Genomic DNA, 15,565 nt, shown 5'->3' with positions numbered 1-15,565 from the left:
TCAACCTTTCCAGGACTATCATTTTGATTATCAAGCCAACTTTGTACGTTTTTTCGGCTGTCTATAGTAGATGGTAGAGGCGAACCTTCCTGACTACCTTCAGATGTACTGAGATTTTCATAAATTTCTAATTTGGTTTTTCTAATTCCAATTCTGCATCTATCTCTATAGACTCCTTTTGTTGTTGCAATTCAAGCTCTTTTTTCTCAATTGCTTGTCTTTTTTGAACTATTGTTTGTTTACTCATTAATTCTGCTTTACGCAGAGCAGCCTTGGCAATAGCACTGCTAATACTACTCTTTGATTTTCTGCTAACTTTGCTTTTAATGCTAGCATGTTCAATCTGTTCAATATCCCCTGGATATTTTGCAGCCATAATGAGTCTATTTTACAATAAACTGGCTTGTTTACTATCTCACTAAATCTGAGATGGTCCCTGAATTAAATTCAGAAACAAATTTCAACTTTACTTGTCAAGGACAATTTCGCCTTCCAGTCAAAACAAAGATTAGACTTATCTAAGTCCAAAACCATGCAAGTTAGACCTAGCCTATTTAGGTCCACTATCAGCATGTGCTGCAAGTGAATTTCTCAGCGCTGAGCTGAGCACAAATTATAATGTACACACTGTGTACGATACCAATGCAGTATACTATACTGCAAATGTACATGCACAATTAATAGACTTTTGCCCCGATACTTTCTCGAGGCGACAACTTTATGACTTGAGTATAAATCGAGATAACGATCAAATACAACTCTTTCTACTAATGTAGGGTCTAATTTCTGACTCGTTCTTGAGTCTATCGCTGTTCTTTAGCGAACCCTTTTTGTTCTATTTCTTGATCACACGATTTGGTCTGACGAATTCGGATGACCCATTTCTCAATACACGCAAGATTTGCATACGATATGACAGCTAGGAAACACAATACTTATCGTTCTTGTTGGCTCTCAAACTACAGGTGTTTTATTTCCTTTTACTCCAAAAAGGCACAACATAATATCCATAGCTTTATGCAATAATACGCAATAGTCACGGTAGAAAGAGGTGACTTTTCTCCGAGATCATCAAACAACCGACATGATAACTTTCCTCGATTGGCTAGCCTAAGTTCCAAGTGATGCAAAATAGAGGGCGCCAGCCAGGTAAATTTCCAAGTCAGAAGGTGGTGGCTACACTTACCATGATTATACATCGTAGTGTCACCTATAAATGAGGACAAATATATAAAAATGTATACTTTTCCAGATTTTAGTAGATGACCTCCGAACCAAATTGAAAAAGCATGTGTATCCATCCTATATGAGATATTAAGTTATGTAAGTGTCATGATTTGTACAACATGCAACAGAATGCAGCCGTGAAACAACCAAAACCACAAATTCAATTGCCAAGTTTTGTTTTTTATACCAACAATAAAATGCATTTTAACTTTATTGAACAAGTATCCATTTTTTACTGTAATGTCAGGTAGCCAGCTTTCTTGGTTAAGGGGGTGTGCAAAATAAAAAAAAGACAAAAAATAATTGCCCCTTCCAATCATGGTATCCCCTAGGATGACTCACGATACGCCACAATGTTATTTGTTTGCTATTGTATTATGCACGGTGCGGTGGGTTAGTGTGATGTGAGGGGAGGTAGGGTGTTAGTATGTATGTGTATTGTGTAGCAATGTGTGAGTGGTGAGGTGGTGATTATACTTATTATTCCAGCAAACTCAAAAATGTTCTTCAAAACGTTTTAATAACATTTAAATGTCGGGTTATATAGAGGTCATGAACATGTTTTTGAAACGTTACTGTAAAATATTTTGGGCAAATATTTTTGCAAAATATTTTGTCAATACATAGGCTATATAACATTCTGTTTAGAAAGTTTTGCATCAAGTTTATTTTAAAAATGTGCGGTTTTTTTTAATGTTATTAAAACGTTTTATACCGACATTTAAACGTTTTGTGTAAAACGTTTTGTGTTTGCTTGGTAGCTGTGTTGTGTCTTGTGTATTTATTTCATATTTGTGAACATTTTGTGGAAGTTGTGAATTTCATTATCAATAATATTCTAGCGCACTTTCAAAAGGTAGCATATACATCGTGAACTGAGTCGCATACAATTAAAGAAACGGCTTTGTCAAAATCGTTGCATAATAGAAGTTCACGCTTTGGTTTTCCTTACACCTTGACCCTTTTCAATTGTGCTTACGGGTACCGTACTCGCACAGGTCAAATCAGACTCAACTAGCTAAAAGTTGTATATAGTGTGTCACAAAAAAAATGGATTAATTACACGAATTAACCAAATGTTGTTGAATCTGAATGAAACTAATAACAACAATTGGTTCTACTGAGATTCCACGTAAGGTGGGCAACATGCATTTGATCAAATATAGCTAAATATTAGCAGAAACTTAAATCAATGTTGTTGTAAAAACACAACAATTGACAAAGTTAGTCATTTATTTTGACCAGGCTACTATAATAGTGATAAAATTAGTGCAATTATCAGTGGCGGTATCAGGAAATTTACCCCAAATCGTGGGATTTTTGATGATTTGTCATGAAGGGGGAACCAGGGGGCAATGTCTATGAGCTTCTATGTTTCCCCCTCGCTCATAGTGCTCCATTGGCGGCGACGCCACCACATGATGAGCATTTTCTGAATCTTACAGCTTCTTTTACTTAACTAGGTCCGGGTACTAGGTCCAATAGTACTGGGTCCAATGGGTTCAAGTCTAGCTATTAATAATCATTACCGCATACGGGTATAGCTCTAGTAAGTCAAATAATATTAAAGTTACAAAACATTAAAATAACCTGACAAATACAACATCCCAACGTGACCGAAGTTTTTGTATTTCTGGGACTGTGTTTAGAGATAAAAGTCTTTCACTATACAATATGTGTGTGTGTTGTGAGCAGACTTACTCCGGTGTTATTGAACCAGTGCAAACTTTCATTTCATTCTGTCTACAACTCCACGTTGATTGTAAGTATTTTTACTCAGTGATAATCCTGATTTTATATGTTGTCTTTTCAGAATGATATCATAAAGAAATATGTATCTGTCCATTCAGAGCCTCGAAACATGCTGATCAAGAATATAACTAAAATATTAGTTTAAAAAACAGTACGTTTAGTTGGTTTTCTATGTAAACGTTGTAAAGAAATATGTATCTGACTGGGTCATGGTGATCAAGAGTAGTATATAATAGTAATACCAGCTGTATATATAAGCCTAAATCTTTACCAGGGAAGTGATCTTATACGAATACATTCAACGTCATTGACTGGAACTCACAGCGAAATCTTTATGGGGTTTGTTTTGTATTGGAACTCATAGCGCTAGTTGACACATATCAATAAAACACACTGCATAACATAACATAACATAACATAACATAACATAACATAACATAACATAACATAACGTAACGTAACGTAACGTAACGTAACGTAACGTAACGTTATGTGACGGGACGTGATGATCATAGTTCATTTAGCTACGTACCTTCAATACCTTGTCTTATCTTTCATAGTTTTTAAAACAGCTTTTCATACAATGTGTCTTATCTTACATGTAGGCCTATATGATGTTCTGTACTTTTATACTGTGATGTGTTTTTATTATTTGAAGCTATATGCATATTAGGCATTATAAATCGCCCTTATTATTTTATTATCTCATCTTATTTTCCAATTACTTCGCCCGGTTACTTTCGTCGGTAGAATGCAAAACTGTTGTAAATGACATTGTTTGATTGATACATTTTGGTATAAAATCAGAAAAGATGACCTTAACCTAAAGGAAATAATAAGTTTCATAATAGGCTTTCCCCTCAAACTTTTGATAAATAGAGATTATAATTTGTTCACATTGCATTTGTGAGGTAAACGTAAAGGTGCCAATCAGAATGGTGTAAAATAAATAAATAAATGTAGATATTTATACAGCGCTTTATGCCGTAAACAGCCTCAAAGCGCTTTACATTTATTCCGCCGTTATAGAATATGTCGGAAACACGTTTGCTGCCTACAAATTGCGCAGGGTTCATCAGTACAACGACTGTGACTACCCCTAACAGCTTCCCATTGCACCTGGGTGGGGTGAGGCAAGCGTGACAAAGCGCCTTGCCCAAGGGCGCAACATGGTGGCCGCTGACTCGAACCCACGCACGGCAAGCAAGCTCTCAGATTATGAGTCCAAGGCCGTAACCACTGAGCCACCGTGCCCTCAGCCACCGTGTACAGATTGGGGAGAACAACAGTAGGCTACATATTTGCGTTGCGAAGCTTGACTGAAGGTGAAGGGGTTAATTAAGGCGACAAACTCCATGCCGTGATCACAATTAACTTCAAGAAGGCCTTCGATACCATTCATCGAGGTAAGATCCGGGGGTAAAATGATAACAATTCTTCCGGCTTATGGAATTCTGCAATTGGCCAAGTGTACGAGAAAGCCAAAACTTTTTGAGATCCTTACTGTTACAGGTGTACTACAAGGTGCACCTTGGCACCATATCTGTTTGCGATTGTTCACGACTAGCTTTGCATTGCGAATCGGGTCATAAATGGAAAACAAGAAGAATTGGGATTTCATCTGGGTAAGAGGCAAACTAGGAGAGTCGGTAGTCACTGATTTCTACTTTCCAGATGACAATGTATAGCAAGCTCAGGTGTTGCTGACAGAGTCGAGTCCTCAGTGGAAAAGGTAGGACTAAGTGAACGCAACCAAAACTAAGTTCATGGCACACAATCAACACTAGCAAAAACACCATCAAGATCCACGACGATACTGAGCTTGACGAGGTACACTTATAGCTACACTTCATGAAGTACCTTGGAGCCTGGATGGAAAGTTCAGAGAAGGCAGCAGCATAGAGGGCATGCAGCAAACTCAGAAACTTACAGTGAAGGTCACGAATTTTTAATAAATACCGTATATTTGCTGCAATAGTACAACTGTGCTGCTGTACGGCCTGTCAACCCAAGCGGGTCAAGGAATAGATGATTGCTACACCAGGACTGCTTAGATCCATCTTTGATATGTTCACTGGAAGCAGCACTTATTGAACCAACACTGAGATATATGGGGACATCCCTAAGATATTAAAGTGAGAAGATCAAAGTGAGAAGGACAGGGGCGTAGCAAGAGCCTCGGGGCTCATGGACAAGGAGCAATACGGGTCCCTTTTAACATCTCCTTTATTAGCCTTATCCCTAAGTGAACAACCCAAAAGTTCGATGAAGTCCTATAAACGAAAGTCCTTTCGTTGGGAGGCTGGTCCCTTCCCTCCTCTAACGTTAATGTGAAATATCGAAAATTCCAGTATTTCTAGGCAAATAGAGGTTGTGCATATGACGTATCATGCCGTAAATATGGCGGACTCCTCAAACGCATTCAACAAAAGCATGATTGCAATCTACCGCGACAGTTCGTCTAACACATAACAAAATGCACTACGACCAAATAGGTTGATGACAACTCGACTTAAGCAAGTAATCAGTAATTAAAGAAAGATTATGGGCAAGGGTGAAGGTATGCTTAAGGTAAAGCAGAAATGTCTATTTTCAAATATTTTTTATCGTTCTGTATTTTTTTTATTGCAAAAAGGGAAAAAATAATCACACACCCAAAAGAAAATCACAAGTAAACACAAAAATTACAGAATATCGTGACAACTGTTATGCAAACATAAAGGGTAGCCAAGTAAAATAAAAGTATGAATATATAATGTCAGGCAGTACAAAATTTCAAATCTAAAATTGATCAAGAAAAAATGAGCTGAAAGGAAAAGAAAAGTTCAGTTAACAAGAATCAGACAAAGCAGGACGCTGGCTGCAGGAAGCAATCTGGAAACGAAGTATAGTAGAGTTCAACATACCAAGGACGAAGAGCTGCCAAAATAGATCCAAATTTAAATGACCAACTTCTAGATAAATGAAAACCAGTCTATTGTTTTTAGTCATAGATTGTCTGTAACAGAGTAAATGTTGTTGGGTAAGATTATGATTAATTATGTATGGTTAATTTATGTAGCTATACAGACAATGACTTGACTCTTCGCCAAGAAACTAGTCGTGGATGTATTGACGTACTGAATCTAATGCTTCTAATTATAGTAATAACTCCGGAGTAACTCACGTTACTCACCGATTTTTATTGTAAGCTATATACTATTATACAAGATTAATTTTGTTTTTATTATTTTGTTTTTATTTCTACAGGCAATAAAAGATGGGCGTTAAACATTCTGCTAAAGTTAACAGACAGCAGCTGGACTCGAAAGACTTATCCGGGAACTTATCTCACTCGGAGACGCTTTGTAGCTGTGGTCCTTGTAAACCATCATGGCTTCAGATCTTAGCCAATCCCAAATTATTCACCTTTAACGCTGTCTTGATACTGGCTGCCAAAGTCGCCTGTTTTTCATATGTCGGCGGTATTTTAGCCACTCTCGAACGCAGATTCCAGCTTTCCAGTTCCGAATCTGGTACATTGGTCATTATTAATGATGTTGCCGAGTTAAGCATTGCAATTATTGTGTCTTATTTTGGTCACACTGGACATCGACCTCGCTGGATAGCAGTAGGAACCATTATAATGGGCATAGGTACACTTTTAAGTGCCTTACCGCATTTTCTTACGAATCCTCTGGATCCTAATGCTGTAATATCGGGCAGTTTTGGTAACCGAATACCGACAAACAACAACTTCGGTATATGTCAAACTGATGGCTATGATAGTCTACCCAACGCCACTATAGTAACCGACATTCGAAATGGATCCGCAAATGGGCAATGTACTGAGGAGGGGTCACGGGGATTGGGTCTGGTCAAGTGGCTTATTGCTGGTCAGATTTTGGCTGGATTGGGCGCAGCATCTTTCTACCCTCTAATCATATCCTATCTTGACGATAGTGTTGGAAAAACACAACTGACATCATATACAGGTAATATTGTTTTTAGGTTTTTGTTATTGCACTGAGGGCAATCACGTTTTGCGAGCTTTGATCTTGTTATTGTCCTACCATCCTTTTCTTGATATTTTTGTTACCTTGTATTATGATATGATGATGGTGAAATAAACTTGAAGTGTTATGTCAATGATATTTTATGATATAATTATATTACCCAACCAACAAGGGAAAGAGCTGGGCACTTTGACCTCTGATATTTTTCCAGCCGGAAAGACCCATTAAGTCTCCCTATGCTTTAAGCTCACTTATTATTAAACATTTAAAAAACTACAATAATAGCTAATAATACTACTTAAACAAGACTTTTCCTTTCTTTGTGCAGCGGCTCTTTTTGTGGCAATGGCTCTCGGTGCCACTTGTGGTTATATTATGAGTTCTCAAACCACTTCTCTTTACGTCGATTTTGATCGTATTCCTATCCATGATATCCCAGACATTCCCCATTATGATCCACGATGGATCGGTGCTTGGTGGCTGGGTTTCATCGTTGCTGGCATTGTTATGATAGTCTGCGCACTGCCAATGTTCTTATTCCCAAAGAAGATGCCGAAACCTTCTGGTGTAAATTCTGCGACATGTAAAGAAGAACAACAACTCGAAAACAATACGGAGAGTCATGACAATACCTTAACCACGAAATCTGAAGGTAATAAGAGTGGTCTTCGCGGAAAAGCTAACAGTTTGCTTGGAATCGTCAAAGGTAATGGATTTTTTGTTCATTTCTATCATTCTGGATAACTATACCATTTTTCACTCAGATGTGGCAGTGCACGTCAGTTCACATTTCACTGGGTAGCAGGTTCAAATCGCTTAAAGACGCCTCATAGATGCGCGCGAGAAACAGCTGGATTCGCATAGACATCACTGCCTCAAAGCGTTGACATCACTGCCACATCAGGGTGGAAAATGGTATATCAAAACTGTATTTTCATGACCTTTGCCTCTCAACTTTAGAAATAATGCATTATCATAACACATTCATGCTTATAATACAATCTCTCATTATTCATTAATTTCCACCATTGTATGTACGCATTGTCTAATTAGCTTATCACTTTAAAAACTATCTTCTTTCAGCTTTAAAACGTCTTTTGAATAATATTCCTTTGATGTTCATATGTCTGGCTACCAGTTGTGAAACCGCAACATTTGCCATCATGGGAGCATTTGGTATTAAGACGTTGCAGGTACAATTCACTATAAGCTCTGCATTAGCATCCATCATATTTGGTAAATATTTTCTAAAACAAAAAAAATAACGGAAAGAACCGATTTTTCACTATCTTTAATATTAAGCCATAATGTACGATATTTTAAAAGAGTTTGGTGAATTTTAACCAAACCTGATTTTTTGGCATATTTATATTGTTTACATAATTATGTCCCCACTTACATCTAATTGGGTTCAGCCAAATTCATTGCATTTTTTTGGAAAACAGAGAAAGTTTGAATTAAAGTCATAATTGTGATTATGATTTTCTTTCATTTTACCTTAAATAATTTATATTTACAAAGATTTACAAATTATTCATTTTTCAAACTTTAATTTGGCTAATTAAAGTTTGAATAATGAATAATTTGACGTTTTTTAGTGAATTTGGAGCATGTTTATTTTTTGCCCCCTGTATTATTTTATTTGGGGGAAGGGGTATTGTGAACGCGACTTCTAAAAACTCATTTAAATTAATCAATTTAAGGTGGACTTCTAATTCCTCTGAATATTGGCAGCCAAGTTCTCTCTGCATATATAATTCGGAGATTGAAGCTGGGACTACGTGGATGTGCGCGTATGGTTCTCATCTGTATGATAATAGGCGGCATTATATACCCTCTACTGATGTTTGTTGGATGTCAGAATTTCAACATTGCTGGTGTCAACGCAGATTATTCAGCATCATTGACACAAATAATTGACGATACACAACAACGGTAAGAGAACACACACAAAACATAATTGATGCGCGCGCACTCTTGGTATCCGCATCCATAATAACAAGTGTTTACACCGCGGCACTCGGATCCGCACCCGGGAAATGATCGCGGAGTGAGTGCGTTACAATGGGTTATTACGTGATCTCCGGTGACCAGGTTGATCACATTGATCAGCAACCCATGGTGCGCATTGATTCTAATCCCACTTCTCGTGTAGAGCCGCCCAGTGACACGTGCGCGCATGATCTACAAAATCTACGAAAAAATTCATGTTGACAGGTTCTGATTTGATAGTATAGCTCTTACCTCATGACCTATAAACCATTTTCGTGTTCGAACTAAACATCTCAAAAAAAGTAACTAACCCCCCTTAAAATAATGGCTATTATTCCAAAACGGGCTATTGTATTACAAATCTGTAAAATGCGTTGGAAGCAGAATTGTAGCAATTGACTAAATATTGAATAAATATTGACGCCGCAGCGTACATTTAAATCAAGGTAACCCAAGATTTGAAAGTTGCAGTAAATTCTATTGATTTGTATTCAGTATAATGGAAGGAATCTGAGTAATGATATCCGAGTGTTTTTGTATTGTTGTAAGTGCAACTTTCAAATCTGAACCTCACTACATTAAATTGACCGATGTTTTATTGTTTTCCGAGCTATCGTATCAAATGTGTCAAAATGCGCAGAAATAAATTCTGCTTCCAATGCATTTTACAGATTTGTAATACAATAGCCCGTTTTTTAATTATGGCCATTATTTAAGGGGGTTAGTTACTTTTTTTTAGATGTTAATTTTCGACTGCGCTTGCACATACTATAGTTTAAAGATCCGTTTGAAGGGCAAAAACAAAACCTTGTCTGACGCATTACGCCTGTCTTTGAGATTGCGTCCCTTATTAGACTTGTACGCGTAATTTCTTATGCCCAGAAATAAAGAATATTTGTCTTTCTTACATGAAAGCGCAATGTCCAGCTTATATGTGCTAGGGGTTAGTTACCTACTAGTAAAATAATATTCTAAAACTGCAAAAAATAAAGATGTGCGGAGAATAGTGTCATTTAGGATTGATGGATTTCTGAATGTAAAATAATGTCCCTTTAACGTATTTTATATCCCATGCATACTGGCAGCAATGTAATACATTCATGTAACTTTAACTGCGGATGTAATGAAGGGGTTTTTCGTCCTGTGTGTGGGTCTGATGGTACAACATACATCTCACCGTGTCATGCAGGATGTCAACTTAACATATCTGGGAACACACCCGAAGACACAGTAAGTTTTTACAGTGCAATGCTAATTGAGGCAAAAGCTCATAAGCCATGTCTGCTATTATGCGACGCTATCAGAAAAGAGAAACACTTTTACGATATCGTCACCAAAATCATGAAACAGAACAATTAGTTTAAATTCAATTTCTACGTTCCAAGTGATGAATTATTGAAAAACCCTTGCCTTGGTTAGGCAAGGTTTTTTAATCGACCTTATAGAGCAAAAATATAAATTGTTGAGCTCAATTTGTGATTTTAATTTTTTATCGCAATAATGAATATTTTTATTATCAGATTTACGCTGATTGTAAGTGTATAGTCAACCAAACCACTACTGATACCTTTGAATCTGGCACTGCAGCTTCAGGACTCTGTCTGGATTGTGGAATGTGGATATTTAGTATATCCGTTCTACTCTTTATGCCATTAATTTTTGTCATGTATCTGGTTGCAAATCCGATCATTTATATAACAATGAGGTAAGTGTCTAGCATTTGCAACGGCAAGGACAATGTAAATTAAATATTCATCACGTTCCTAAAACTTCATTATGATATTTTCTTATTTTCATCTTCGTAACAATAACAAAATAAAATTTGATTTCGGTTTGAACGTACTTAAAAGAGGATTGCGGTCTAATCTTTTATTTCCGTGTATATGCAAAAGATAAAAATAATACTTTGGTGCCATCTTTTGACAGAGTTGTAGATGAAGAAGATCGTTCTGTTGCAATAGCTGTCAAGAATGTATTTACAAAATGTCTTGGTAAGTACATACTCGTATACATGTAGGTGCCAGGATTTAAATAAGATGTAGTCAATGACTGTTACTCTGATTTAACTTAGGTTATACAATTAATGTCACATTTAAGATATTTCGGTGATCAACTGAATGTAATTGTAAGAGACTTGAGGAACGGTCGACAATTCTAAACTAATCTGCCTGGTGTTCTTGGTGTCAATGGCGCTATGTGTATTCGCAATGTGTTTCAAGCACAAAGGCCATGTTTTTTAATTTGGCTTTATGGGTAATTTGTACAAGTAAGATAAGGTGAATTAAGGATTCAGTCAAAATTTTCATTAAAGGATCATATGGACATAAAGTTGAATTTTACACTATTTTGGAGATCAGTGATCCGGGGGTGCGGAGGAGCGCCAGTCCGAGACATATTACATACTGCAGTTACTGTCCGTTTTCCTATACACAATACACAATGCTCTCACCATTGACGCGCGACCTTTACAAATAGTGTATGTTAGAACAAAGATTTGGTTAGAAGTATAGGCCGTTGCCTAGTTAACGTCACTGTGTGAAAAATAACAGGCCAATATTTAAAGTACTCTTCTGAAATTCTAGAAAATATAGTTTTGTAACATGTCCTAAATTTTTAGCTAATTTAGATGTTTGGAAATATTCGCACTTTGGTGTTTTAGTGTATGTTATAGGTAATAGGCCATTGCCTAGTTAACGTCACTGTGTGAAAAATAACCGGCCAATATTTAAAGTACTCTTCTGAAATTTTAGAAAATATAGTTTTGTAACATGTCCTAAATTTTTAACTAATTTAGGTGTTTTGGTGTTTTAGGAAGGATATGTAAACAACAGATAACACCAAAAAATATGAAGAAATTATTTCCAAACCGTGTTACGGTCTACAACCATTAAGTTTCTCATTTTCAAGAATGCTGATTAACAATATGTACACTATTGTCTCATTTCGTAAACAAATGCTCGCACAGTATTGTTACCTTGCGTCTGCTTTATAATCGGTTACCCAACTGAAACTATAATACCAGCTCATTGCAATACCGCTCAGGTAAAACAGAAACATGTGTTAACCAGAGAAGATCTGATGTAACATAGTTGAGCTGTTTTCAATGAGTGTTATCTTGGTTTAATAGCTTTTAATGTGGTTTAAGTCCTGCAGCTTTTAATGGGGTTTAAGTCCTGCAAAGGTCGTGGTGAATTCTACTGTAGACATGACTGCATCATGATTGATACACGAAGGTGATCAAATGATCAGTAGTATACATACTTGTACCTTGGCACTTGCATTGTTATCAGCATGATCAGCTTGTATCCAACATACAGTCCCTTGCTGTAAGTTCGTTTTTCGCCTATCCAGGTTACTTTCCGGCTCCTGTGCTTTTTGGAATCATCATCAACTCTACATGTATATATTGGCAACAAAGCTGCGGCAACAGAGGTTCCTGTTGGATGTATGACATTGTCAAATATAGATATGCATACTATGGAGCTATATCAGCTCTGCGATGTTGTACAATATTCTGTTATATCATAGTGAATAAGTTGATTCAGCCCGAACAATCTGAGGTAGGTATGGTCAATTAAGGTATGGTTAATTAAATCAGGTTTCACTGAAAATGACTTGTGCGATTCCGCGACTTATAAGCCCCTTGAAAATCGATTCTTAATTTTTCAACCTATTTTTAGCCGAAACGAGGCAACTATTTCATTATCATTTGACATGATTACATTATATTGCACAGTATCAAAACATACATTTTTGCTTAAAAATCATATTAAGCACTGTGACAAAATAAGATACACGTGCTTGTTTTCTGTGAAAATATCAAAAATATCAAATCGCCATAGATTGTCAAGGTCAATTTGAGGTCATTCTGGGTCACATTGCTACAGATTGTCGCAGGTTCATTAAATTTGGTGGGCGCTCATTGGGGTCATTAAGGGTCATCCGGGGTCAAATCGCCATAGATTATCACAGGTTTATGAAATTTGGTGACCGCAACCACCGAAACAAGACCAAAAATGCTAAGGTCAATTTGAAGTCAAATTGACATAGATTTTCGCGGGTACATGAAATTTGCTGGGAGTGACCGAAACGAGACAAAACGTCAATGTCAATTTGAGGTCGTCCGGGGTCAAAGAGTTTTGGTTGTAGGGAAACTGGCCTATAATCATTGTGATTCTCGTTTGCATGATTAACCGTATATTGATGATAAAATGTGTGTCCCTTTTGATCTCAAAACATGACGAGTTAGCTATAATAAATTTCCTGCTTGAAACCATGCAATCTTATTTATATCCTTTTCTTTTTCTTTTTTGTCGCTAAATTATATTTTTAGATTCAGAATTATGATCATGTGGAAGAAACCAAGGAAGTACAAACACTACCAACTGATTGTAGCAACGACAAAGGGATGGAATCACAAACTATGTTATGAAATCATCAAGGAACCTCACCCTCATAGTATCTAGATATTATTAATAGTTTCCCCATTGCAATTTTAGTGTGCCCGAATTTTGCTTTGTCGGATTTGATATTTAATATACATGCACGGTTTAAAGTTACCCCGATCCTGGTCGCAATTCTCCCACCCTCCACACCCAAATCATTAGGTTTTAAAATGGTTAAGATTACAGTGTAGTAATTAAGGCTTGTGAAATATCCTAATACTGAGGTTTTATAATTTTTATGCTGGAATGCATTTACTAAATCAGGGACTGTGAGGGGACCAGGCCGAAGGGATAGGAGGCTAAATGATAAATTCTGGATGAGTATACAACTTGAGGGTTGATATAACTTTTCATGAAAGCCCTATTTGCTTTTAAAGTACTACGGATGGCTGAATCATAATGTAACGTAACAACATTAATCAGTCCCAGCTGAATTGTTACCCGTCTATGTTTGTTAGATATAAACACGGGGCTTTTTTCAATGAATGTGACAGGCCAGGAATGGGATTATTATTTTTATACCTTCCCCATATTATATAGATCTGTGGATACAGGCTGAGTATGTTATATCTTATTTTGTCATATTAATAGTGGTAACAGCAGTCGATCGATAAAGAGAAACGTTGTGCAATTTTTCTAACAATATTGACTGTTTGCTTTTTTACGCTTATTTATTTTTTTATGAGTTTGACACTAAAGATAATAAAAATTACCCTGTGAAATCAAAGCGAACTACCAATTCTATTTATTGCCAATGTTGTGTATCTATCATAATTATTTATTTATTTTTACATCAAATACACCCACAGCAATTAATGATTCCAATATACCACCCATCAACGCAGGTGAAGTATAGATCTGCCCTTAAAGATATGAAGAAAGGAAAGGCACCAGGAGAGGATGATATACTGACTGTGTGTTGAAGGAGGGAAGTGAAGTTGTAATTTTAGCTAGGTGATTTCTTCACACAGTGTATCCGAGAAGACAGAATACAGACACATTAGGAAACGAATTTGGAGAAAACCTTCTGTTAATAAAATACTATGCTGAGCACAGATATTGTGTGCTGAGCCACCAGCCTGGGTGGTTCACGCTCCAGTAATTTCAGATGATTGAGCTCAGTAATACATCAAAGAATGTCATCCAATTCATGAAAACAAATAGATAATCAGCTTATCGGATTAAAAGCTTAGATGGAAGGTCTTGCTGCTCAGCGAGTGTTTGTAATTATCAGAAGGTTTTCTCCAAATTCATTCTCTAATGAGTTGGGGTAATGCCATTATCATCCTTCTTCATAACAAAGGCAGCATCGCAGATCACCAATAGACTCACTGCTACCTTGGACTTCAACCAGCCCCGAGAACAAACCGAATTTAGAAGCAGATTCTCTACCACAGATCACCTACATGTAGTTATCCAGATCATAGTCTACCAGCATCCATTGTGTTTGGCTTTTGTAGACTATGAGAAGGCTTTTGACAGCATTGAAATTCCAGCTGTACTACAGGCACTGGTTGACCAGGAAATCGAGAGCACTTAATTATGTTAATATAATCAAGCACATATACAGTAAAGGAACAGCTACCATCCGGCTTCACTCTAAGAGCAAAACAAAACTTTTCAATGCAGCTCTGGAAGCCATCATACAAAAGCTTGACTGGGAAAAGAGAGGGATCAGCATCAATGGGGAGAGGATAAAGCCACCTGAGATTTGCAGATGATATTTTATTCTTTGCAGAAATCCCTGATGATCAGGAGTCTGTGCTACAAGCCCTCAGCAATGGAAGTAGCCAAGCGGGGCTGAAGATCAGCATGAGCAAGACCAAAAGCATGTTCAACAGATTCGTCATCAAGAAGCAAATCTACCTTCACCAAATAGCACTAGAAGAACATGAGTAAATTTAGAAGAGGAGTAAAGAGAGGGATGGGGTGCTTTTGGAAAATTGAATGAGGTGATGCAGAGCAATATGCCGTTATGTCTTAAAAAGAAAGTCTACAACCAGTGTATCCTCCCTGCAGAATAGATACCTAGAAATGGCACTAGGCACCCATGAATACAGAAAGTTAGATGGAGGGATGAAATTACAAATGTTCTTGATGTTACCTGGATGAGAACAAAATAATATGTGATAAATCATAGTGGCGTCACTTGGA

At 36.9% G+C, this 15,565-nt stretch overlaps 1 protein-coding gene across 1 annotated transcript; it reads left to right on the top strand.

Moving 5' to 3' along the window:
- The first annotated feature begins 2,897 nt into the window (after positions 1-2,897).
- Positions 2,898-14,128, top strand: LOC140148750 (solute carrier organic anion transporter family member 5A1-like). The gene is made up of 10 exons (XM_072170798.1): positions 2,898-2,989; positions 6,229-6,953; positions 7,303-7,680; positions 8,058-8,210; positions 8,678-8,909; positions 10,052-10,196; positions 10,487-10,671; positions 10,893-10,957; positions 12,318-12,526; positions 13,300-14,128. The coding sequence occupies exons 2-10, from the start codon at positions 6,239-6,241 to the stop codon at positions 13,396-13,398; spliced, it is 2,181 nt and encodes a 726-aa protein (XP_072026899.1). The 5' UTR covers positions 2,898-2,989; positions 6,229-6,238; the 3' UTR covers positions 13,399-14,128.
- The last annotated feature ends 1,437 nt before the right edge of the window (positions 14,129-15,565 follow it).

Source organism: Amphiura filiformis, chromosome 3, assembly GCF_039555335.1.
Source record: "Amphiura filiformis chromosome 3, Afil_fr2py, whole genome shotgun sequence".
Taxonomy (NCBI): Eukaryota; Metazoa; Echinodermata; class Ophiuroidea; order Amphilepidida; family Amphiuridae; genus Amphiura; species Amphiura filiformis.
The sequence above is the reverse complement of the archived record's forward strand: the minus strand, read 5'-3'. Positions and strand labels throughout refer to the sequence as shown.